Here is a 27,682-nt window from a genome sequence, read left to right as displayed (position 1 = left end):
AATAAAATCTAATACTCTTTTGCCCTGAGCCTTCTTTCACATGCTGGTTGAGAAAACTGTCTCACAACAGCTCAATAAATTCTCCTTTGTTCTTATGAGTTTTCTCTGACCAATCAATATTTGAATAATTTAAGTCACCCATAATAATTAGTCATTTAGTACCCCATTAGGGTAATTTGGCAATGCATTTCTTCATCCACCAGCAAATAAACTGCCCAGTCTTTTGCAACATCCTGCCATATATCATATCTTGTTAATCTCCAGCTCACATCAGATAGCCTCAAACATTATTGACACTAACTGATGAGAGAATAGAAGCTGAAGAATTGAAGGTGCTTAGAATATTGCAGAATCTCAATGCAAACAGGCAACCATAGAATTAGATGGCATATTGGCCCACATATTACGAGAGAGTGCAAGGGAATTATCATCTCTTCTGACCAAGCTGTTTAATTTAAGCCTCAGTAACAGGAAAGTGTCAATGGAGTGGAATGAGGACAAAACAGTCCTACTGCATAAAGGAGGTGCCAAGACAAAGTCACAAATTATAGGCTAATCAGTATCTCAGGAGTAGTGGTTAAGGTATTGGATAAATTGGTAAAAGACAGAATTCGTGACTGAGTAGACAGCCATGTGATATGTTATAAGGGACAAAATGGTTTTGTAAAGGGCTTGCCTTAGCAATTTGCTGACTTTTTTATAATAAAATGACAATGGAGTTGGATAAGGGAAATGATTATTCCGTGATACTGCTAGACTTTGTGAAGGGCATTTGACAGGATTCCACATAGAATTTTGTTGCATAAGCTGAAGCAAATGGGGATGGATATGAATCTGATGATTTTATTATTATTAAACAGTATCTCCATGGAGTACATTGACTCATTATGGGAGACCCATGCAACTTTTATACATACAAAAACTTATCATACCTCTCCTTAAACTCAATCATCGTCAGCACACTCACAACTAATTCTGGCAATTCATTTCACTCACTCATTATTCTCCATGCAAAAAATTTGGTCTGCACACTCTTACACAACACCCACCAATGACCCCCCCCCTCCCATAGTTCTCTGTTTATTTGTCATATATCTTGAAAATGTTCCATTGCATTAGTTTTATAAAACCCCTTTAATAATATCTTATATTACTATCATGTCCCCTCTTTTCCACCTATCAACTAAACTTTGTAAGCCACACACCTTCAACCTACTCACAGAGAACATTCCACAGACCTGTAACTAGCTTGGTCACTTGTCTCTGAATCCTTTCTACTACCTGACTTCCAAGAAACAGGTGACCAAATTTGTATTTGGATTGGAGGACAGCTGATGGATAGATATCAAAGAGCTGTTTATGCAGGAGCTAAAAAGGCAGGTGACTAGTGGTGTACCAAAGGGCTTTGCACTTGGTCCTCTCTTGTTTGTATATCAATAACATGAGAAATGATTTGATAGGAAATATTCTGTTATTCTGATAATTCAAAACTGGGAAGAGCAATGAAGAGCAGTAAATGAAGGTGACTTAAATAGACTGGCAGTATGGGCAGAGGTAAATGGCTGCCAATTTAATGTGGCTAAGTGTAAGGTGATACACTTTGGGAAAAAAACATATCACAAGCTGTGTTATACTGATGGAACTGAACTGCAGGAAACTGATGAGATCAGGGACTTAGGTTTGATTATGGACAGGGAGTTGAAATTTAGAGGGCATACTGTGAAGGTAGCCAAAACAGCACATCAGATTATATGGTTGTTGAAGAACACACTAACAAGCAGCAATAAGGAGGTTAGTGTTCCCCTTTATAAAGACTTTAATAAGGCCACATCTTGATTACCTACTGCACACAGGTCTAGTCACCAGCTTGGTCACTTGGATTTGGGGACGAATGTGGTGAAGAGGATCCAGAGATGAGTGACAAAGATTGTGGCAGGTACATGGAATATTCCCTATGAGATTAGATTGAAGGTTCTGTGAGGTTTATAAATCTTTTTTTGATTTATGCTAGATTTTTTTTCTTGGAGGGCAATTAATGGGTGGAATTGGTTGTCAGAGTTGATTATGAGTGCTTTGTTCATGAATGAGTTTGTAAAGATAAGTGTGATGAAAGAGTGTGTCAACAATGGGTTTCTTGTGATGAATCTTCTGACTCCATAGCGATAGCTGCATAATATAAATTAAAGATGTCAAGAAATTATATTCTTGGTTTCATCCTTTATCTAAGTGTAACTAGCTAATAGATGAAGAAAATGAGCCATGTAAGAGTATATGTCATTAAAGGGGGTTTTATAGGATTCACACTGGACTTCTTTTTTTTGGTACATGACAGGAAGGGAAATTTCACCCATTAAAATTAAGTAAGTGTGGTTAGCAAGCTAGGACAAGAATTTTTGCTTGGAGGTCAATTAATGGGAGGAATTGGTTGTCAGAGGTGATTATGAGTACTTTGTCCATGAATGAGTTTATAAAGAGAAGTGCGATAGGTAGTGTGTCAACAATTGGTTTCTTGTGATGAGTCTTCTGACTCCATAGCGATACCTGCATAATATAAATTAAAGATGCCAAGAAATTATATTCTTGGTTTCATCCTTTATCCAGGTGTACGCAAACAAAGTTTGTGCATGAAATTACTTCACAACTACGCTACTTGTATATAGACAATTTCATACTTTGTATTAGATAGTTTCATTTTGTGTTCAATGTGTGTGTCTTTGGCCTTTAAAGTGAATGTAAATAATTAGCTTAATTATTATAATTATTTTTTATGAATCACACCCTCAAAAGCATAAGTACATTAGTATCAGTAATCATGGATGGGATAAGCAGGGGTTTCTGGTCAAATAGTCCAGAAACCCCTGCTCTAATGACCAAACATAGACTTTTTTCAAGCCACTTTAGGTCTCTCCAATAAGCAGGATGGAATCTTGTGCTATACAATGAAATTTAATAACCTCATCATCATCAAATTACTGATATGTACTCTCAGAAGGTGTACAGGAACCAATGTAAAGTGATGGTATAACATTTCATAACCTAAGTTTTTAATTTATTTATTTGCTATATAGATTTTCTTCCAGAAAACTTCACAATCATACCGGAATCTTAAAAAAATGCATACTCCACTATTTTCAAAAATGGTCAGGAGGAAAAACGTTGCTATGCAACATTCATGTAAACATGAATCCTGCTTACTTAAATGCATTTTTTTTTTTTTTTTTTTATAATGAAGTTAAATAATTTGAAAATCAAGTTTGAAAATCTTATTACATTTCTTATCTTAGAACATGCAATAGAATGATACAAAAAAAAGTGTAAACTAAAAATTTCAGTGTGTAAAATGACTTACATTCAGTATCAGTAGCACTATCAAGTATCTTCAAAACCTTTGTTTTTAAGCTTGTAGAAGTGAGGGCTGTGTGCATTTGGGGAACATATCTGCCATTGCCTACTGATATAACACACTGTATATGTTCACCTGGCCATAACAGTTTTGCTTCATGAATTGCTAAAGCTGTTGGATTATTAAGCAAAAGACCTCCATCCTAAAATAATGGAAATCATTATGAATTAAGAGATCAATTTTACTGAAAGTTATTCCTTCAATAAATGCAAGGATCTAAAATTGACAGTTAAAAAAAATCTTTTGACAACTTTTCATTACAAAATTTCTCCCTTTTTAAGGAAAGAGTAACTGTAGGAAAAAAAAAAAAGCCTTTTAACTGTTCTCACTAAAACATTTTTAAAATAGTACAGCAAATCTGATGTAGTTTATTTAGCATTAATCCAATTTAGAGCCCTTTTTATATTTTGATTTTTCTTTCACCTATATTAGGACTAATGGTAATGGCCTATCATGATCAATCAACTTTCAATTCATTGAAACACATTAAATACAATAATTAATAATAATTATTTGTGTGAACACTCAGAATTTTTACCTGAGTATCAAAGGCATTGTCAATATGGAATTCAAATAAAACACACAAAAGTAATAAGTTATTTGCAATTTGACAATGAGGAAATTTGAATTATGCATAAATAACAAACAGGCATAGTCTCAAATCTTTTTAGGTTCTGTCATCCTACCTACTGACTATGGCAAGATTTACAAAACAGAACACTTTTCCATAAGGGGGAATAACATCAGTCCATCCTTTCTGTTTAGATCAGGACAATGAAATAAGATTTCACAGCTTTCTTTGTACAAGCATTCCACAACAAATGGCCTTATGTAGGATCTTTAGTCTTTTTCAAAAATATCTGATGTTTGATGGAGATGTCATGTTAAGCAAGTTTAAATTTTTTTGACTTGTGGAATCTAACATAGCTGAAGTGCTCAATATGACAATCAGCTGCAGTCCTGCCAGTGTGGCAGAAGCAAGTTAACCTATAAGTGCAGGAGATTTGATAAAACACTGCAGTGGCCTAAAGGCAGAAGTTTACCTCTGCACTGCAGAGCTTAAAAATTATTAATAGTAGTAGTAATATCATTAACATCAGACCTCCAACAATTCAAAAGATTCACAACAAGAGGTTCACACTTACACACAAAAGAAATCATAAAACCATACCTTAAACTCATTTACAGTTTCTGCTTTCACCACACCCTCTGGTAATGCATTTCACTCACCGACCACTCTCCATGCAAAGAACCTACTATTCTCTCTTGCCCACCTTACAGTGCTCTTTCAGGGGATTGTCTCTTGTTCTATCCTCATCTCATACTCTATGAAAAATTTCTATAATAACCTGGTGACGACTTCTCACCAACTTGTATCAATCTCATCTCCTTCTATTCACATAGCTCTGCAAATTACAGTCTCTCAACCTGTCTTCATAGTCCATTCCATTAGCCTGATACTGACTTAGAGAGGATCCAGAGAAGATTTACTAAGATATCTTCATCCCCTTCATCCTATACTGATACCTCTATACTAAATTCATGTTACAAAATATACAGCAGAATCTTAAATAACAAACTAATGAAATATTCCGAAAACTTTATTCTAGAGGTACAAAATGGATTTAGAAAAGGATGATCATGTATAGACCCAGCCTTCTGCCTAAAATTAATAATAGAGAAAAGAAGAGAATATAATTTAGAAACACCTATTGCATTTATTGACTTTGAAAAAGCATTTGACAAAGTTAAAAGAAACATATTATTTAACATATTAAAAGAAAGACAAATACCAAATAATATCCTAAAAGCTGTCACAAGTATATATGAAAATAATCAAATACAAATAAGATTATATCATGAGCTATCATATACAAGAGAGATAAACCAAGGGGTCCGACAGGGATGTCCCCTCTCAGCAACACTTTTTAATATCTACTTAAATGAAATAATAATAAAATGGAGTAAAAATTTACATCAAGGAATTAAACTTTCACCTACAGTTAACTTAAACACTCTCCTCTTTGCAGACGACCAAATAATAATTACAAATTCTGAAGATAACTTACAGAAAGCTATTTTAAATCTAAATGAGATATCCAAAGATTATGGTATGATAATATCAACGGAAAAATCAACAACTATGGCCTTTAAAGGACAAGATCCAGCAAGAACTAAAATAGTATTAGATAACAAGATCTTAGAACAGGTGAATTCATTTAACTACCTAGGATGTATGATCACTTATGAAAATGAAAAAGATATAAACATAAAAATTGCAAAATATTTAAAAATAACAGGAGTAATTAACTCTATATTTAAACCAAACCTAGTTCAAAAACAAACCAGGCTAAAAGTATACAATACATTAGCCCTACCGGTCTTAATGTATGGAAGCGAAATCTGGACAATAAAACAAAAAGACAAACAAAGATTAACAACAGCAGAAATGAAGTTTATGAGAAAAACTGCAAAGTATACCCTATTTGATCACAAAAGAAACGAAGATATTATGAAAGAATTAAACCAAGAACCAGTAATTGAAAAAATTAAAAAATATAAACATAGATGGATGGAACACGTTCAAAGAATGAAAACAGAAAGATTACCAAAACAAGCCTTAAAGTACAAGCCATTAGGAAAAAGAAAACCAGGACGTCCTCTTAAACGATTCAACGATGATTTCTAAGGCCGGAACAGGCCATACTAGGCCTAAATCATTGATACGTATGATGATGATCTTCATCCCCTTAAAAATTAGGAGACTAGATCTGTGGTTTGATCAAGATCTTATACAAGAGAACCATAACCTCTTTAAATATGTATGTTAAGGTCTTCATTATTGTCGTACTCCATTGTGATGTTTTCAATTTTAGTAATATGGTATTTAAACTTCAGGTTTCTTGCCCACCATCACTCCTGGATTTATCATCTTTTCCACTTCCTTCAAAATTTCTCCATCAATTGTATACTCTGTATCCCATACTTCTCTATGCATTGTCTGAAAAACCCAATTCATAGTTTCTGCACTCACCACACAGCAATGCTAAACTGATAACTCATTTGCTCTCTCTCTCTCTCTCTCTCTCTCTCACTCACACACACACACACACACACACACACACACACACACACACACACACACACACACACACACACACACACACACACACACACACACACACACAGTCTACTAAGATTCTCCTCTAAGCCCACAACATCTGCATATTTCAAGTTAAGCCTGTCCAATCCTATCTGTTTCAATTTAGTTAAAAGTTTGTCATTTAGCAATCTATCAAAAGCTTTTGAAAAATCCAAGTATATAACTGTAAAAGGAAGAAATTTTATTAATAAGATGAAAAGATAATACATTGTGTCCAACAGATTCAGTTAGTTTGATGATCCTCTCATGATTACTTTCTGGGAGGAGGAAACTCCATAACCATTAATGACTTAGTAACAAAGAACTTGGTGAAACCATTAAACAAAAAAGTAGTCTTAATAAAATGTATTTCTTGCATCAACAACACTTCAGTACAGCATAATGAGTGAGCCTGATTGATGAGTCTTGGTGGTGCCAGATTTAAGAGACAAGGATGTTGATGTGAATAAGTATGGATAAAAAGTCCAGTGTAGGTTTTCTTTTGAAAGAGGCAGAAAACTGAAAGCTCCCATCTGGCTGGTGAAGAATAAGGTCTTCTAAAAGAAAAAAAAAATTACACTCATCTCTTTCCACTTCAAGAGCAAACATAAATTGTATTAGAATGACTTGCATAAATCTTTGTAATGAAATCTTGATATTCAGAATGGAAGCATTACCATAGCCAAAAATATCATTCATATTACTGTACCACATATCATAAGGAAGAACTAGGATATATGTATCATTAATATTTTTTTAGTATTGTAATGTTGATTCCCCTTCTGAACTTTATGTTTTCATTACAAAAATTAATGCTCTTCATCCTTGAATACAATTTACTCTTGAACTGAAAAGGATTATCATCAAATTCCTGATGTGCACCCTCAGGAGATGTACACGATAATTATGATAGTATTAAATAAAAAAGTTACACCATTATTAACTTCAAATCAACAATTTTCTTTCAAATTAATCTGTTATCTATCAAGACTCCAATGTTATTAGGTCTGATATTTCTGTCTTTTAATGCACTTTTTACTATATCAAACCATCCACATCTTGGTCCTTTTTCTGCCAACCTGGCAAATAACACTTGTCTTGTTTTGCTAATCTTGCCTCTCCCATTCAATTAAATTAGCTAAGATTAGCTCTACTGACACATTCCTTAATGCTAACAATGGCAGGTTCTTTCCCAATGTAATACTGCCACTGATGCTCTGTTGACTCCACAAATCTTTCTCAGAACTCTTATATCAGAGGTCTCCAGTCTTTGATCAAGTGTTTTATTTCTAACCCAGTTCTCAGATCCATAAGTTAAAATTGGTTTGAATACCATTTTGTATACAACTAATTTAGTGATTTGACTAATTTCTTTCTTATTCCATATAAATTTATTAAGCAGACCTCATATTATACCAGCTTGACTAATGCTGTTGTCTATTTCCATATTTAATTTGCAATCTTCACTAAAAATTGGGCCTAAATAGCTGAAATGTTTTACTTGTTCTATAGGTTCATCGTTCAGAATACAGTTAAGGTTTTTAATGTTTCTGCCTATTTTTATTATCTTTGTCTTTTTATTGCTGATTTTCATACCAAATTTATTATAATAGTAATTCAATTTAGTCAGTGAATATTGCAGACTTGTGCTGAATTTATTCAGAAATATAACATCAGCTGCATAAAGTAAAGAGCTAAGATTAATGTTGATATCAGATTTTTCTTCATGATGTGATCCATATAGATATTATATAGATCATATAGATGGAGATAACGTGCACCCTTGTCACAAACCTGATTTAATATCAACCATCTTCCTCTACTTCCTTCAATTCTAACTGCTGACTTACAGCATAAATATGCTCGAGATATGTATTGCTCAAAAAGGATAATTGTATTTCATTTTTAAGAGGCCTCCTTATTCTTTGCAGCCAGAAAAGAGAGTGCAGTTTTCTGTCTTTCATAAGAAATCCCATGCCAGACTTCGCATCCATGCTCACTTGCATCACCATTCCTGTCAAAAAATCTGGCATGATTAAAAGATATACCCATGGGCTCACTCATTTTTCTCTACCGAAATTATGAGATTGACACAAAAAATAAATTTTATTAAGACAACCTTCTTGCCTAAGCTTCATCTGGTCCTTTGTTAACAAGGTCATTAATAGTTATGGAGTTTCTCTATTACCTGCTTCCCAGGCAGTTATCCATTGCTCTCCCTTATATCAAGGATATTTCTGAAAGGATTGCTAAATTACTTTGATCTGTTGAATTCAATGTGACTTTTCACCCAGTTGATAAACTTTCTTCTTTGAGTATAAACTTGGAAGGTGGAAGTATAAAGTTCCACCTTTGGCCTACCCTGGTCTTTACCATAACCTCTGCAATTCTGGGTTATTTTACTTCTGCCAAACTAGCAGGCCTGCAACAATGTTCAGATTTCATGAGTTAGAACAATTTCAACTTGCTGCACACTAGATCTTTTGGAAAAGGACTTAGGTTCCAAACCAAAGCTGTTTTCTTATGGAATGACTGTACAAAGATACCTGTGAAACCTTACTTCATCATACAATCTGAATAGGAATGATGGACTGAACTTATCCCCCATATGGAAACTGTCTTCATACATCCCACTATGCCATTGTCTTCTTCATCCCCCACCCACACACAGAACAACTTGTTTAAAAAAATCTTGTCAGGACCTAGAGAGAGAGAAGAGAGAGAAGTACTTGAGACTGTCTCTCTCGCTGTCATTTATATGCAGCTTATATATTCTCATTTGAGTCTTCATTTTGTTATTTGCACTTGTTTAATTTCAATATTATGCTAATATTGAAATATTGAAATTATTTTATTTTTAACAGTCCTGCTCTAATCACCAAACATGAAAGTTTTTCAAGCCCCTTCAGGCCTTGAATAAGTGAGGTAGCAGTCTCAATACCAGGTAATGAATTAATGATGTCATTGATATCTGGATATAAATTCTATGAAATAAAATTTTCCCATAGGCACTGTATTGTTGAATATTGTGTTTAATTATATCTGTATCCTGTTCTTCACAATATTTAAGTCACTAACCATATGCCTGGAGATGGCTCAAAGTTCATGTAATCTATACAGGGTGTTCGGGATAAATTTGACATATTTATAATTAATTATATTTTTCCGTAAGTTACATGTATTAACACACACTTCTCTTCATTTAAAAGTTTGGACCCTTCTTCATTCATATACAAGATGTCAGAAAGGATGGATAGCTGGAACCCACCTGAATCATGGAAGAGAATAACTTGTATCATGATGATTCGTGCCCGCCATCAAAATAAGGATATTACGACTGCTGCCCAATGCTCCCTGAATACAGTAAAAACAATCAGGCATGAACTAGAGACTTGCAATGGTGACTACGAGGATGTAGCAAGAAGAAAGATCCCTAGCAGACGATCTGATTGCGTTCGTACAGCAGAATTCCTCGCAAATCTGCAGGAACAGGTGTTGAAGAACCCTGGCATTGGAATTCGGGCTTTGTTCGTGGAGTTGCTAACTGTAGTCAAGCCCTGGATAACAAGGGTAGCCAATGGTAGGCCGTATGTATGGCAGCAGGATTCGGCCCCTTGCCACACCTCTGGGAAAAGTCAAAAATGGTTGTCTGAAATTTCTACGACTTCATCAGTCCAAATGTTTGGCCTCCAAACTCCCCAGACCTTAACCCCATGGATTATTTTGTATGGGGCGCAGTTGAAAAAGACACCAATCGCACTTCCAGTAATACAAAAGCCCAGTTAATGGATAAAATTAAAACAGTTTTTGCGGCCCTTCCCAGGGAGACTGTACCATCAGCTTGTTCGAGGTTCCGAAGCAGAATTGAAGCTGTGATCGATGCTAATGGTGGTTATTTTGAGTAAATCTTGTTGATAGTATTGTAATTAACTCTGCCTGTAATGTTTTTTTGTCAATTCATTAAATTTAATAGATACAAAGAAGATTTTCTTTTTCCTTACGAAACTGTCAAATTTATCCCGAACACCCTGTATATGCACCTAGCAGGAGCTTCAACATGTTTTGGGTCTCTTGCCAACAGTTTATATGAAACCCCAAGATTTATAAAGAAATCATCATCATTAATAAGTACTCTCCAGGAGCACACAACATAAAAGTATACTGTCAGTCAACAGTTTTTCTCTTTTTTTTTTAATCAGTACTGCAGAAGGCTAAGTTTTTAATTTTTTAATTTTTTTTTATCATTACTGATGATTTTTATTTTATTTTTAACAGTCCTGCTCTAATCACCAAACATGAAAGTTTTTCAAGCCCCTTCAGGCCTTGAATAAATGAGGTAGCAGTCTCAATACCAGGTAATGAAATACATCTCCCACCTAAAGACAGTCACAAACATCTATTATTATAGAATGTCGGTGCTAGCAGAATGGCCTCAAACACACAGTGGTTGTTATGTTTATACACAAATGTAAGGAGCATTCAAAACAAGAGAGCTGAGTTTGTTGCATTGATTGAGACAGTATGCCCAAAAACAATTGGAATAAGTGAAACTTGGTTGTCTGAGGAGGACGTGATGTTGGGAATAGAATTAGAAGGATATATATATAATTTTCCAGGATAGAAATATGAAAAGAGGGAGGGGCAAAAGTTTTGTTAATGAATGCATAGGAATTGTGTCCACAAAGTGTGGAAGTCGATCGTGCATGCACATTTTGAATTTGTGTGGTGTGAAGTTGAAATAAATAGGTTAGTATATCTGATAGGATGCTGTTATAGGCTAGGGAATGCAGAGAATACCAATTGTGAAATGTTTAGGCAAATTAGTTGGGCATGTAAAAAGAAAGTGATCCTGATAGGAGACTTTAATGACAGAAATATACACTGGAAGGAGGACATAGTGTATGGGAATAAGAAGAGCAAATTTGTAGAATTTCTGAGAGATATGTATCTTAAGCAGCATGTGATTGAGACAACTAGAGGCTTTAATGTTTTGGATTTGGTGATAACTTCACGGGATGTAGTTGTTAATGAAGTGTTGACACAGCTGCCAGATGGTGAGAGTGATCATGATCATTACTTGTTTGGGATATGATAAAACAAGAAAAGGTCACTGCCAAAAATGGATACATGTGGAAGTATAAAGTAGGTGATTATATTAAGCTCAGTTAGCATCAGCACATTGGATAGATGAACCGAGTGGAAAAGGTGTTGACAATGCAGCATGGAAACTCACAGGGCAGTATCTTACAAAAGCAATATACAGTCATCTCTCAACTTACATCCGTTTGAGTTGCATCTTCTCAAAGATACGCCCGTCAGGGAATGAATAACATTTTCAAATATACTTTCAAACAAGATGCAAGTGAGCGTAGGTTAAAGCATGCACAGTGACAACAAGGAATTGTTGATATTCCAACAAAATATGCCAACAGAGGAACTGTTGATATTGTGTTTGAGAAATGGGTTATTTGTGTATTTATCGTTAAATATTTCGCAAATGGAAGGGTCTTAAGGGTCAAAGCTGTATAACTGAGAGGAGACCTCCACATAGCCTTTAAAGGAATGCGGAGAACCGACCAGGGTTTCTGACCTAATGTCCAATCCTCACCTTCTCGTGGTGCACCCTGTTGGATATCTACCTGGATACTGAACGAACGAGGATGGGCTGGCAATTTGGGATTTAGCCGACCAAATTGTATTCTTATTGGCTTAAACCAATATAGAAAATGATGGTACAACATGAAAAAATTTCATGCCAGCTAGGGTGTCGCCCGGTTAAAAAGGCCCCCGTGGCTTCTTTGCAAGGGAACCAGGGCGAACAGCTAAAAGTCTGCTACTGGAACAAATCTGAAAGCATACAACATCACCAGAGTTAAAGATCGGCACTATCAACATAAGAAGCCTGAATAGCAAAGAAATGGAGCTAGCTGAGGAATAAGATAAGTACCAGATCGACATAATAGGGGTGAATGAAACAAAAAAGACAAAAACTGGTGAGATCTTTCTGAGCAATAAATACAAAATGTTATATTCAGGAAATGATAATCAAGGAAAAGAAGGAGTACCCATAGTATTTAACACAAAATACGAGGCTAATCTTCTTGAATAGCAGGCAGTCTCAAGTAGAGGGATGTGGGCAAATATCAGAATGGGGAATTGGACAATGAGACTTATTTGTGCCTATGGTCCCACAGAAGGTTCTACTAAGGTAGACATGGAGGAATTTTTTGATGCTTTAGAAAAAGCAACTGACACAATGAAAAAGGAAAAGTTGGTCCTTGTTGGGGATCTAAATAGCAGAGTACATTATCCCTCGGTTATTCATTATCTATATGGATTATATTATTGAACGAAAATGGTATTAAACATGACATCAGAATTGGAGATGTTAATGTCAGCTCTTTGCTTTATGCGAACGATGTTATACTTCTAAATAAATCCACTACAAGTTTGCAAGATTATCTGACTAAATTGAATAACTGTTGTAATAGATATGGTATGAAGGTCAGCATTAAAAAGATAAAGATAATGAAATAGGTAGAATTGTTGAAAATGTCAACTGTGTTGTGAACGGGGAACCTGTGTAGCAAGTAAAACATTTCAGCTACTTAGGCACGATTTTTACTGAAGATGGTAAATTAAATATGGAAATAGATAACAGAATCAACAAAGCTGGTATGGTAGGAAGTCAATTGAATAAATTCATATGGAATAAGAGAGAAATTAGTCAGAACACCAAATTAGCTGTATACAAGACAGTGTTCAAACCAGTTTTAACTTATGGATCTGAGAGCTGGGTCAGAAGTAAAACACTTGACTAAAGACTAAAGATCACAGATATGAGAGTCCTGAGAAAAATTAGAGGCATGAACAGATGGCATCAATGGCAATATCATAATAAAAATGAGGATATTAGGAAAGAACAACTTGACATTGTCAACATCCAAGAATGTGTTAGCAGAGCTAATCTCAGGTGGTATGGTCACTTAAAAACAGAATGGGTGAAGAAAGATTAGCAAAACAAGTGTTCTCTGCCAGGTTGGCAGGAAAACGACCCAGAGGAAGACCAAGATATAGGTGGATTGATACGGTACAAAGTGCCTTAGACGATAGAAATATAAGATCTGATAATGTTGGAGTCTTGACAAGTAACAGACTGATTTGGAGTAAAATTGTAGATAGGAAGTTAGTAATGTGTAAATTTTTCATGTAGTACTATCATATCCCATACACCCCTTGAGGGTACATGTCAGGAATTTGATGATGATGATGATATTTCGCAATGTTTTTGCAACATGGCCCTACACACAATCAAAAAAACCTAGTGAAGTCACAGAAAAAGAGGCGAGCAATTGTTCTTGAAACAAAGTTGCAAGTTATAAAGCAACATGAAGCTGGTAAGCCTGTCAACACAATCACACATGACTTCTGATGGTCTCATTCTATGGTGATGACCATTTTGAAAAATAAGGATAAAATTGTAGATGTAAAAGGATCTGCTTCCATTAAATTGATGATAGTGATGAAGCAATGACAAGGTCCTATCGGTGATATGGAAAACTACTTGCATCATGGATAGAGGACTTGAACCAAAAGCGCATATCCCTTAGCACTGTGACCATACCGTTAAGGCTCTAAGTCTCTTCGACATGTTGAAGGAGAAAGCAGAACCCAATTATGACTAAGAATTTAATGCTTCTTGCAGTTGGTTCATGAGATTCAAGCAACATTTTGTGAAAATGCATGGGATAATGTGAAAATGTATGGGAATCTGCAAGTGCTGAGAAGGCTGCCAAGGAGTTTCTGGAAAAATTGGATCAAAATATTACGGAGGAAAATTATTTGCCACAGCAAATATTTAATATGAATGAGATGTCCTTGCTTCAGAAAAAAATGCCTGAGCAGACATTCATCCACAAAAAGCTAAAATCTATATCTAGTTTCAAAGCTCTTAATGCCCATATTATGATTCTGTTATGGGTAATGTGGGTGGATATAAACTGAAACCATTTGTAATATGGCACAGTGAGAATCCAAGAATCTTCAAAAACATTAGGAAGGAAGCATACTCCCAGTTTCATCAGAGAATAAGAAGTCGTGGATGACTCAAAAATTGTTTGAGTCATCCACGACTTGCCTTAATTTGTATTGATTTGCATTGATTTGCCTTAATCAATTGTTATGCAAATGAAATAAAAAGCTATTGTGTGAAAGAAAATGTACAATTAAAAATTTATTAATTCTAGATAATGCTCCAGGTCATCTATCTTATAGCAGTGATCTTCACCAAGTTCATGTTTCTCCCACCAGAAACTACTTGATTGATCCAAATGATGGATCAGAGAGTTCTTGCAGTGTTTAAGGCTTATTATCTATGGAGAACTTTTTCACAAGCCATTTCTGCTACTGAAGGAAATGACCAGACTCTCATGCAATTCTGGAAACATTCAATATTTATCATGCTATTAAAAATATTGTTGTGGCTTGGGACGAAGTGACCTCTCAATGTATGAGTGGCATATGGAAAAAGACAAAAGGTTTGTGCATGATTTTGGAAGTTTTGAAAAAAATTAAGACCTTTATAAATTGAGTGAAGAAATAGTAGGCTTAGCAAACAATCTGAATCTCAAAGTGAAGGATGATGACATAATTCAACGCATAGAAAGTTCCCGTGAAGAGTTGACCAATGAAGAATTGGTCGAACTGGAGGAACAACTGTTGCAGAAGAGGAAAAATGAAAAAAGGAAGGGGGGGGGAAGAGAATGAGAATCAGGAAGGTAGTTAAACAATTTATAGTGAAGGGTCTTGCAGAAATGTTCTTTGCAGTTAGCGATGTCCTCAAAATGGCTGAAGACATGGACCCCAATGTTGAACGCTACTTAATAAGAGAAACAAAAGTACATGATACATTTGCTTGCTATGAACAAATTTATGATGAAAAGAAGAAGAGGAATAAGCAAAGCACATTGGACATTTTCATCAAAAAAACAAAGGTTACACAAGAAGAGCCTCGGCCTGATCGTTCACGCAGGAAAGGTAATGAAGATGTGATTGTGGAAGAAGATTTGGGTGATTATTCTCCTGTTTTATAGTGGCAGTAACACACAGTACAGTTTATAATAATATTAAATGGATAAGAATCCTATATTTTTATATAGCCAGTAAGTGAAACTCAAGATCGATAACTACGATCTATGAGTTTCAATGCCGAAAAACTATCGGCGAAGGCAATTCGAAGCAAAGGTGGAGCAAGCTCCCTCACTATTCTTGATATTCTCTCATAATGTAAGACACAGCTCCAAGGAGATGTAATACTGTCATTACATTATGAGGGGAGGTCACTACCCAGACCGGTTTCAACCCTTTTTGAGGTCTCATCAGTGAGTAGGTAGACCTAGAAAATATCAAAACTTAGTGAAAGGAGCTTGCTCCACCTTTGCTTCAAATTGCCTTCGCCGATAGTTTTTCGGCATTGAAACTCATAGATCGTAGTTATCGATCTTGAGTTTCACTTACTGGCTATATAAATATATAGGATTCTTATCCATTTAATATCTATTCAATTGCCAGAAAACTAGCCTTTTGGCTTTTTATTCTAATTGCATAATACAAGCACACCTTTATGGCATTCGTATAGTGAAGGTATGTAAGTTCCTTTCACTAAGTTTTGATATTTTCTAGGTCTACCTACTCACTGATGAGACCTCAAAAAAGGGTTGAAACCGGTCTGGGTAGTGACCTCCCCTCATAATGTAATGACAGTATTACATCTCCTAGGAGCTGTGTCTTACATTATGAGAGAATATCAAGAATAGTGAGGGAGCTTGCTCCACCTTTGCTTCGAATTGCCTTCGCCGATAGTTTTTCGGCATTGAAACTCATAGATCGTAGTTATCGATCTTGAGTTTCACTTACTGGCTATATAAAAATATAGGATTCTTATCCATTTAATATCTATTCAATTGCCAGAAAACTAGCCTTTTGGCTTTTTATTCTAATAGTTTATAATAATGTTTAAAAATTAGAATGACAGCATGCTTATTACGGTTAAATCTCTAACCCCATAACTCTGTTGATTTAATGTATCGACTTATGTCCGACTCAATTTACGTCCTGCCGTTTTAACAGAACCCGTATGTAAGTCGAGGGATGACTGTATAACTGTATACCAAGGGTTAAGTGAGTAAATAGAGTAGGAGCGAAGTGGATGAACAGTGAAATCAAGCAAACTGTGCTGGACAAGAAAATGTTATAGAGGAGGTACAAGACAGTTGGTAGTGATTGGACCCATGAAGAGTATAAAGTGCAGGCTAGAAAGGTGACAAGCATGGTAAAGAAAGAAATGGTGCAATATGAGAGAAGATTGGCTGGTCAGGCCAAGGTTAACTCAAGGAAATTTTTCCACTACATGACAAGCAAGAGGAAGAATAATAATTATGGCAGATTAACATTGGTGGATAGTTATGGCAGCAGACTAACAGCTGCAAAGGATATAGTGAAATTATTGAATGAGCACTTCATCAGCATATATCATAGTGTAAATGATGCAGTGCAATATATAGAAGAGAGGCAAGTACTGTATTAGGAGAATTGAAGTGAAAGACACAGAGGTGTATCAGATGTTGGTTGGGTTAGATGTGAATAATGCTGTGGGAATGGATGACATATCACCATGTATTCTTAAGGAATGTGCACCACAATTAGCTATGCCCCTGACCTGGTTATTTAATGAAAGTCTTGTAGTCGGTAGGGCTCCTAATGAGTGGAAAGAAGGCAAAATAGTACCACTCCACAAGCATGGTTCTAAGACAGAAGTCTCCAACTATAGTCTGTATAACTGTTGTGGTCAAAATGTTAGAAAGATTGGTAAGAAATAGAATACAGAATTGGGTTGATGAACATGACATTCTTTATGAAGATCAGCATGGATTTGTAAAGGATACCTGTTTCAGTAACTTGCATTTTATGATAAGGTGACAAGTGTGTTAGATAAGGGAGAATCATATACAGTGATATATTCTTAGACTTTGCAAAAGAATTTGATAGATTATCACATGATAAGTTGGTGTACAAGTTTGCAGAAGATGGAAATAGTATATCGGTCAGATGGATCAGAGATTGGCTCTCTGAACGATACTAGTAGGTTGTGTATGATGGAGCAGTGCCTCAAAAAAGGAGGGTAACCAGTGGCCTGCCCCAGGATTCTGTTCTTAGGCCCTTGCTGTTTAACTTGTTTTTAAATGATATATCATGTGGACTGACTGGAGATATTCAGTTATTTGCTAATGATGCAAAGTTAGGAAGAATTAATAGTAGCACTGCTGATGTTAATTCCCTTCAGGAAGATTTGAATAGACTTTTTACTTGGACAAAAGAGTGGGGTTGTAGTTTTAATATCAATAATATCAATTTTAATATCAATAAGTACAAGGTGTGTTGCATTTTGGAGTGCAGAAACATAAAGCTGTGTACTATATTGATGGTGCAGGAAGTGGATAAGATTAGAGATTTGGGAATGATGGTTGACAATAGACTGAAGTTTAGAGGGCATATTGCTAGTGCTGCAAAGGCTGCATATTGCAGTGATATGATAAGAAGTACTCTAACATGTAAAGATAAGGAAGTGGTTGGGCTACTGTATAAGACACTGGTCAGACCACACTTGGACTATTGTGCTCAGATCTGGTCACGTGGTTTTCAATATGATGTGGAGACATTGGAGAGGGTCCAGAGATGAGTGACTAAGACAATATTGGGACTTTGGAATTCTGGCTATGGAGAGAGGTTGAAGAAATGTGTTGCAGAGTTTGGTGGATAGGAGGAAGAGAGGTGATATGATAGAGATATTTAAGTTAGTGAGAGGATTTTATTAGACTAATCCAGAGGGGATTATATAAAGAGTAGAAGGCGAGAGGGGAAGAACTAGAGGTCATTTTTGGAGGTTGCGTAAAAGTGTGGTAAGGAGTGCTTTGAGAAGTAGATTTTTTACATGGAGAAATGTCGGTGAATGGAATGCATTACCAGAATGTGTTGTTAATGCAAGGAGTGTTAATGATTTTAAGATTCTATATCATAAATATGTTGTCAGTTGAATGACCCTCCTACAATAAGTCTACTGACTCCATGAAGGGTGTTGTAATAATAATAATCTATACTTGCAGCAGGGGATTTTAACCTATAGCCCTGTTGATTATAGAGTAGGTAGTTAACCAGCCAGCCAACCAAACCATAAAATTAGCCCTTTTATTGTCCCGACTATTGATAAATAAAGAGGTTAATTAAAGTCTAATATTCACAGACATTAGATGACAAAATAACAGAATAAAAATTATTGTGTAATAATATACAGAATAACATAATTAAAGCACTCATAACTGCATACCATTTTGCCACCTATCAAGAAGGTGGCAAAATATTCTGGAGGTTGTTGAAGAAGCTTAAGAATGGAGGAAAGAGTGCTGTAAAAGGAATTAGAGATGATAAAGGTGACATGAAAATGGGAGAAAAAGATATCCTTGAAGTATGGAGTAATTACTTTGAAAAAAAACTGCTAAATGAAACAAGCAGTGATGCCAGCACAGTGGTAAAAAACACTGACCAGGCATGCAGTCAGAAATACATATCCATACTAGAAGTAGAAAAAGCCATCAAAGGCTTGAAATGTGGAAAGGCAGCAGGAGTAGATGATATTCGACCAGAAATGCTGAAGTATGGTGGTATAAGAGTCTTACAGTGGCTGCACTGCATAGTTCAGAAAGCCTGGACAGAGGGACGAATTCCCGATGACTGGAGTAGAGCTCTCATAGTACCCATATATAAAAAGGGAAATAAAACTGCATGTGAGAATTACAGAGGTATTTCCCTACTGAGTGTTCCTGGCAAGATCTATGCAAGTATACTTGAGAAACGGTTGAGAAGAATTGTGGAAGAAAAGCTTGGTGAAGAATAAGCTGGATTCAGGCCAAATAGAGGCTGTCAGGATCAGATCTTCACTTTACGACAAATAGTCGAGAAAGCATGGGAATATAACAAAGATCTGTATTTAAGTTTTGTCGATCTGGAAAAGGCATATGAAAAGGTGCCAAGAGAGAAGCTATTCAATACGCTGCAGTTATATGGTGTCAATGGGGCATTATATCAAGCAATACTTAGTCTTTGAGTTGTAAGTCAGCAGTTAGAATTGAAGGAAGTACAGGAAGATGGTTTAATGTTAAATCTGGTGTCAGACAAGGATGTACATTATCCCCTCTGTTATTCATTATCTATATGGATCACATTATGAAGGAAAGTGGTATTAAACATATCAAAATTGGAGATGTTAATGTCAGCTCTTTGCTTTATGCAGATGATGTTATATTTCTAAATAAATCTGCTACAAGTCTGCAAGATTCTCTGACTAAATTGAATAGCTGTTGTAATAGATATGGTATGAAGGTCAGCAATAAAAAGACAAAGACAATGAAAATAGGCAGAATCATTGAAAATGTCAACTGCGTTGTGAATGGAGAACCTGTGGAACAAGTAAAACATTTCAGCTATTTAGGCACAATTTTTACTGAAGATGGTAAATTAAATATAGAAATAGACAACAGAATAAGCAAAGCTGGTATGGTGGGAAGTCAATTGAATAAATTCATATGGAATAAGAGAGAAATTAGTCAGAACACCAAATTAGCTGTGTACAAGATAGTATTCAAACCAGTTTTAACTTATGGATCTGAGAGCTGGGTCAGAAGTAAAACACTTGACCAAAGACTAGAGACCACAGATATATGAGAGTCCTGAGAAAGATTATAGGCGTGAACAGATGGCATCAATGGCAATATCATATTAAAAACGAGGATATTAGGAAAGAACTTGACATTGTCAGCATCCAGGAATGTGTTAGCAGAGCTAATCTCAGGTGGTATGGTCATTTAAACAGAATGGGAGAGGAAAGATTAGCAAAACAAGTGTTCTCTGCCAGGTTGGCAGCAAAATGACCTAGAGGAAGACCAAGATATAGGTGGATTGATACTATACAAAGTGCTTTAGACGATAGAAATATAAGATCTGATAATGTTGGAGTCTTGACAAGTAACAGACTGATTTGGAGGAAAATTGTAGATAGGAAATTAATAATGATGTAATTTTTTCATGTAGTACTATCATATCCTGTACACCCCTTGAGGGTACATGGCAGGAATTTGATGATGATGATGATGATAACTGCATACGTCCACAGATCTTTGTTTTCCCCAGGTTATAAAAAACCCCATTTTTCTAGCCTTTCCTCTTCCATTTCTGCTTAACATGATCACACCAACTTAGATTAGCTCAGCTCATGTGTTTTAAATTATGATAACAATAGCAACTTACTTCCTAACATCATCATTTTTAAAATTACTCTACAACTGGTGGCATCAGTTTTCTCACCTAATTTTTCTCAGAACTTTCATATCTACGGTCTTCAGTCTTTGATCAACTGTTTTATTACTAACCAAGCTGTTCAGATTCATAAGTTAAAACTGGTTCACTGTCTTGTATACACTGTTTAGTGTTTTGACCAATTTCTCTCTTAATCCATATACATTTATTCAAATAGCTTCCTAGCACAGCAGTTTTGCACATTCTATATCTATATTTCAATTTGCCATATCGATTATATGGCCTTAATAGCTAAAATAATTTGTTTTTTTTTACAGATTTTCTCATTTAGCATGCAGACAATATTTTCCTGCCTATTATCATAGCTTTTGTGTCTTTTTATTAGATTAAAATCAGCTAATAAAAGACAAAGATAAAATTCGTTACAGCAGTCATCAATTTAGTTAAGGAATCCTGAAGACTTGTACTGGATTTATTTAAGAGTATAATATCCTCTGTATAAAAAATATCTGAGATTAACATCTCCAAATTTCATTCTTGATTACTGCTTAGAAATAATCAGTCCTTACTGGCCACCTTCTATACCGGTTTTGTTCTAATTTAGTCATGAATAACGTGAGAACACATTGCTCACTAGCTTAATATATCTCTCAGTGATCTGTAACCAGAGATAACAGGACTCTAGCTTCGATGTAGTTTTTTTTTTTTTTTTTTCCCACTAGAGGTAAATCAATGTGACTTCAGCATATTACGTAGATTGTAATGTAGCTTGTTTCTTTGTATATATATGCGTATACTCCCAGATGATAACTTTCATATGAAGGTCAAAATATTGGGTGATTGTTTTGGTTTATATCAAACTGAAGTTTTACTATAATGTAGTTGCTTTCATAATTTTATAAATGAAAGAAAGGAACCTCTAATTTGATATAAGATTTAATGCCATGATCCACATAGTTGGTGAAAGACAGTGGTGATAGTGTGTACCATTGTCTTAACACTGATTTTATATAAACCACCTTCTGTACCTACTTCAGTTCTGACAGATGATTTATAAGCTAAATTTAGACTATACACTGCTCTGTATGTCCATAATACAATTGTAGCATTATGTTTTTCTCTTGACATCTTGATGAATACATACATGCAACTGACAAAAATATATAAATAGTTTAATGAAATAAATCACAATTACCTGATGAACAATATCATCCAAATAAAATTCTTCAAAATAGCCTGGAGCTGCTCCAGAAGCACGAACAGCTTGCCACATCATATAAGAACTGCTTCCAAGGAAATGAGACTGTACACGGAATGGAAAATTATAATTACGAAAAACAAATGCACGTAACACTGGGAGATTCATTGCTGCTGAAACCGCTGCTAGCTATAGGTAAAAGAAGCCAAAAAAAAAAAAAAGTTACTTTATTATTTTTTACTATTCAATGAAAACAGAGAATGTACAAGTATCCCTTGATTAACACGATTAATTAATCCCTCGATGTTAATGTGTATATCAAAATCATGTTAATCAAATATAATAATCAATGATGAAAATTACAATTCATCCATGATCAATTACTATATTAATAATTTGTTTTATACAGTACTCTTTTAGGAAAGATAAAAAATTAATGCAAAGTAAATGTTTAATAAATGCTTATACCTACATTAGTTACTGCAATTTTTTATCAAAAAAAGTTATCAAGAGTCATTTGAACAGTTTTAGTTTTTTTTTTTTTTTTTATCAGCATAAATTCTACGATGACAAGCAAAATGACTCTCTAGACCTCGGCAAACAAGCATTCTTCGATTAACATCTGAATCCGTATCCATTATTTGCTGCTTAAGCAATTCTAAACTGTGAAATATTCCATTCAGTTCTTTGATTGTTATCTCTTTTAGAACCTCATCTTCACATTTCATTTGTTCGTTGTCTTCATATGCTTCAATTTCAAGGAAATTATTGTCACTGAACTCTGTTGAATTTGAATCCAATAATTCTTTAACATCTTCTGCATCAACTCCATCAAAATCAAGGTCTTCACCAATTGTAATGATTTCTTCAATCATGTTGTTCACAGGATTTTGAAAATCAGCTAAGTCATTAGCACATTCTGGCAAAAGATTTTTCCAAACAGCTCTCATGCAGCTAGAAGACACTTGCTCCAATGAGTCATGAATATTTTCAATTGCGTATTTAACATTACATTTTTTCCAAAATTCTTAGAGAGTAATTGCATTTTCTCCCATTGTTGTTTCTACTGCCTTTGAAAATGTCTTTATAAGAAAATAGTCTTTGAAAGTTGCAATGATGCCATATCCATGGTAGAAATGATGCAATATTTGGTGGAAAAAATAAAACTTTTAGATTCTCAAACAGATCATTAAGAGAATTTGGTTGACCAGGTGTGTTATCTAAAAGCAAAAGAACTTTGAAAACTAAGTTATTTCTCTTTCAATAAGCTTCAACTGCCAGACAAAAGTAAGATTTAAACCAATCTTCAAATAGGCTTTGGGTAACCCAAGCCTTCTGATTCACCCACCAAATTACAAGTAAAGGATTCTTGATAAATCCTTTTAAAGCCATTGGGTTCCAAGTTTGATATACAACAGCAGCTTCAATTTAAAATCTCCATTAGCATTCTCTCTAAGCATAACAGTTAAGCGATCTTTTGATAATTTATAGCCAAGTTGTGCTCCTTTTTTTTTATATAAAAGTTCTAGATGTTGCATCTACATTTCCTGCTGTGCTGGTTCTTTTTTTGATATAAAAGTTCTAAATGGCATTTTTTTTTCAATAGAGGCAGTTTCATCTACATTGAAAATTTGGTGGTAATCATAATCATTTTTTTCGATAATTTTCTGCAGCTCAGCAGGAAATGTAGACACAGCATCTTCTTTGGCACTTGCAGCTTTGTCTGTTCTTTTCACATTAGTAATGAGCTGTAAAATTTACAAAGAACGTAATTTATAAATACAGCTGAACAATTGGAGCTTGTAATAAACCCACTCTTAATGCTTAATGGGAGGAATGACATCATCATCAAACACTCCTCGAGGCTTGCATGTTTTTGTGCGTTAAATTTCAAGGCGCATTAATTAAAACTCTTGCTGCATATATAAAGGGATTGTCGCAATTAATTTTATTGCATTAATCAAATCCCACATTAAGCAAGGGATACCTGTATTATGATATAAACCAAAAAATTTTGACAAAAATGGAAACATCCCCAGCTGACATTCATATACAATAAAGGATTTTACTAATGTATTGTTCATTAAACATAATTTATTTAAAAGACTGTCATAATTTTTATGCTAATGTCCTTTACCCATTATATCAGAATGAAGAGTTAAGTTATTCACAACTTTCCATATGTTTCTTTCTTTTCTTTTTTTCCCCCAAAATAGACTCGTTGCAATTAATTCCCTCTGTTACATATTCTACTTGCTGTACCTATTGGGTCTTAATTAGATATTTTACCTTTGTTACTACCTTCTTGATTGTACATATACATCCTACTGTTATTCGACCCCTTTTTACTATTGCAGTCTACCTTGACTAAAACCTATTCCCTTCTGTGGCCTCTCTTTCAATCGAATTTGTGTGCAAGTTCCTCAAACAAAGAAATTGCCCCAGGCCAGAGCTAATTTTCCCTAATTGCAATTCTGGAGTTAACTCCTCTTCAGAATTAAGAAAAATTTATTTGTTTAAGCTGCGCCATCTTAATTCCTATACAAGAGAAGTCTCCTTGTCAGAGAGTTAACACACAGAATGTCACACGATTTCGGAATCTAGTAATTAAAAAACTCTTAAAATACTTTCCTCAAATGCAATCGTAACCAGTTCCCCATGCTTGAATTTATACAGGTTCTAATTTTAGCAAGCGGTGCATTGGTTTGAGAGATCAGACAATTCTTTTAGGTAAAGAAAACAGGAATGTTTATTCATTCTAAGGTACTTTACAGAAAATTCAAAATCACCCTAACCTAAATAAGAAGTTCCTGCAGGTAACACTAATCTGTCAGACAAGATCTAAATACAATTAATACTTCACATTAAAAGACATTGGCAAATCAAGCTATCCTGTCCTTGTTCACTTATTACAGTCATACAATGAATGTCTTACTCACTCCCTAATTATTAAGCTATGACATACCGTAATAACTTAAAGACAATATCAGTTACAAAACAACTTCTAGAGCTACAACAATTTTGCTGGAGGATAAAGTACTAAAGTCCTGTCATTTACTAACAAGTCCATTAACTTATTATATCAGCATGATCGCTCTCTCTCTAGCTCTGTTCACATTACAAAGGACATAAAAGGTTTACATTACCGACCATTGAATATGCAGGAGTTTCCTTTCAATCAATTTCTGCTGACTTTCTTCGGCTAGTTTCCTCGTTCTGTGACCTGTTGTCCTACGACTTGACCACCCAGTGATTACGTTCACGAATCACTCATGTGCCGATGTGTGCGAAACTGCTCTGATGGAAAAGTACATGTGGTTTGGCTTGAAGCTTCGGTCTTCGTTGCTTGTCTGGCTGCATCGATGTTATGCCTGGACCGGACCGCTACCTGAACCATGTGGCTGTCATTGACCATCGTTCTTCCCGTTCACTCGAAAGACTTCTTCCGGAATCCGAACGCCAAGAGGAGTAAGGAAACAAAAAAGGCAGCCTCGAGTTCTCACCGCCACATCTTTTATATCACTCCACGGCTGCTCTCCCCACTACGTCACCGATTGCTGATAGCACCTAAGCCCTTTGCACTCTGTGCTATCTTTTCTCCGTTACGTCTCTTTCGTGGGCATCTCACACATACCTCGGACTTCGCATAGCGACTGCCTGGGGATATGTCTATAAGCCGATTACACCAACGTGAACTTTGCTCTAACTTTCTTGTTCTAATGTAACCTTTACAAAATTTTGATTCTTGTCTGTTACTTGCAGGACAGTTTACAATATGACACATAGAAAGATTTATTCAGAAAGTAATATTACATTATTTACAATTCTATTTACATCTATATACAAGCACCTCTTTTGGGAAATTTTGGTATCTTAGTTAAATCCTGAATGAAATGCTTAATGATAAATTAAACCTTTCATTCCAGATTCAACACTCTCCATATAAAATCTGTGCAGAACAAAATTTTGACTATCCTGTAGTAGTAGCATACTGTATGCTGCCATTATGAAAGCAATCATTTTTAATTACTTATTTTTAGTAGTACAGATTCTAACTTAATCTTTTACTGTTTACTAATCACAATTCTGTGTCTAAGGTTTGATTGTAATGAAAGATCAATCCTAGTGAACTAAATATCGTGGGTCAGAACTTTTTGGGAATACATATAAAGGAAGGCTAAGGGTCCCCACACTTCAGTTGTTTATGACAAAAACTTACTGGAAAGAACTAGGTTTAAAGCAACTTGCTTTCAGGTAAAAATGAAGACATTTTCAAATGAAAGTAAGTCAGATGGTCTCGTGAAGTGACACTATTTTTCATCCTGCAAAACAAACCTAAACCAGAGATATATGGAACTGATACATATACACAAACATTGCAGGCTGTGCAAATAGGTTTGCCTTATCATAGCATAATTAGATTTCTAAGTTGCCAAATTACTTGTTATGAGAGGTCATTGAGCCTTACAAAGAAGGGGAATGGCAAATATAAAAGTAGATTTTCCCAAAGAATGGAAGTAAAAAAAGAATAAATAACGATGATAAAGAAAAGTATAAGAGGATATCGAATTCCATGTAGCATGAAAAGTTTTTATCAATACTGATATATTTCAACAATTACATCCAGCAGTGGACTGATGCAGGTTGAAGAAGAATTTTTATATTTATACCTACATAAAGTAAAAGAATCTATAGCACATCTGCCACATGTAGGTTGAGGACTGAGAAAGAAGAAATCCATTAAAACAGCTCCTTCTTGATGGCTGAAGGTTGTAGTTGTTGGCAAATACATTATGAGAAAGGATGTTCCAGGAAACAGAGACAGATGAAATAAACAACGAAGAGAAGAAGAAGGTTAAACATGTTTGCAACTGTATGGAAGAGATATTAAGCAGGCCCAACAGAAAGTGGATGAATGACGATGCTAGTTTCACTGGAGCAGTGACTGTGGAAGTACCTGAAAAAGAGACAGAGAGATGTCGATGTGGAAGGAGTTGTCATCTATAATTTGAGCTGCTCTCCTCTGGACAGCATCGAGCATTTTAAGAGATTTTAGATGCACTATCCCAAATATGCAAACACTATTCTAAGGATAGGCAGATTTGGAATTTCTAAATAGCATCTTGAGTGGCAAAGAGTGTCTAGTTTTTAAGAAGCCGAGAAAGCTACTGAAATGATGTGTGTATTATGCCAGGAAATACCTGGAAGTAAATATTAGTCCAAGGAAGGAGAGATCTGTCTAGTGAGATCAAATTCCTTAAAAAAAAAAAAAAAGCAGGGCTGTGTTTTAAAGGTATTACATGTGATCAGGCCATATGTTGTACATTAGAAAATCGATTAGTTTTAGTTCATCATAGACCAAAATGATGACCTCTTTTTGGTAATTGTATTTTGGAAATATAATGTCCAGAATTTGATAAGCCATCCTCTATTAATTCCATTAATCTAACATCAGAGCCTATTGGTCTCGGTTCAAGCACTAATTATTATTATCAACAGACCTCCGTGAATTCAAGAGACTCATCTTGTGAGGTTCCACTCTCATATGCACAGCTCATCATACTTGACTTAA

General features: G+C 35.1%; 1 protein-coding gene across 1 annotated transcript in view; it reads right to left on the bottom strand.

The window, feature by feature from the left end:
• The window catches only part of LOC150109872 (calcium-independent phospholipase A2-gamma-like), a 119,273-nt gene that overhangs the window by 19,030 nt on the left and 72,561 nt on the right, over nucleotides 1–27,682 (bottom strand). Inside the window, exons 7-8 of the mRNA XM_090415522.1 lie at nucleotides 22,108–22,299; nucleotides 3,350–3,545 (exon numbers count right to left, since the gene is read on the bottom strand). Of these exons, the coding sequence (XP_090271648.1) occupies nucleotides 3,350–3,545; nucleotides 22,108–22,299 (388 nt within the window). The remainder of the gene's footprint in view (nucleotides 1–3,349; nucleotides 3,546–22,107; nucleotides 22,300–27,682) is intronic.

The sequence above is a fragment of the Typopeltis vanoorti genome, chromosome 1 (assembly GCF_054136105.1).
Source record: "Typopeltis vanoorti isolate ZY-2024b chromosome 1, IOZ_Tvanoo_1.0, whole genome shotgun sequence".
NCBI lineage: Eukaryota > Metazoa > Arthropoda > Arachnida > Uropygi > Thelyphonidae > Typopeltis > Typopeltis vanoorti.
The sequence above is the reverse complement of the archived record's forward strand: the minus strand, read 5'-3'. Positions and strand labels throughout refer to the sequence as shown.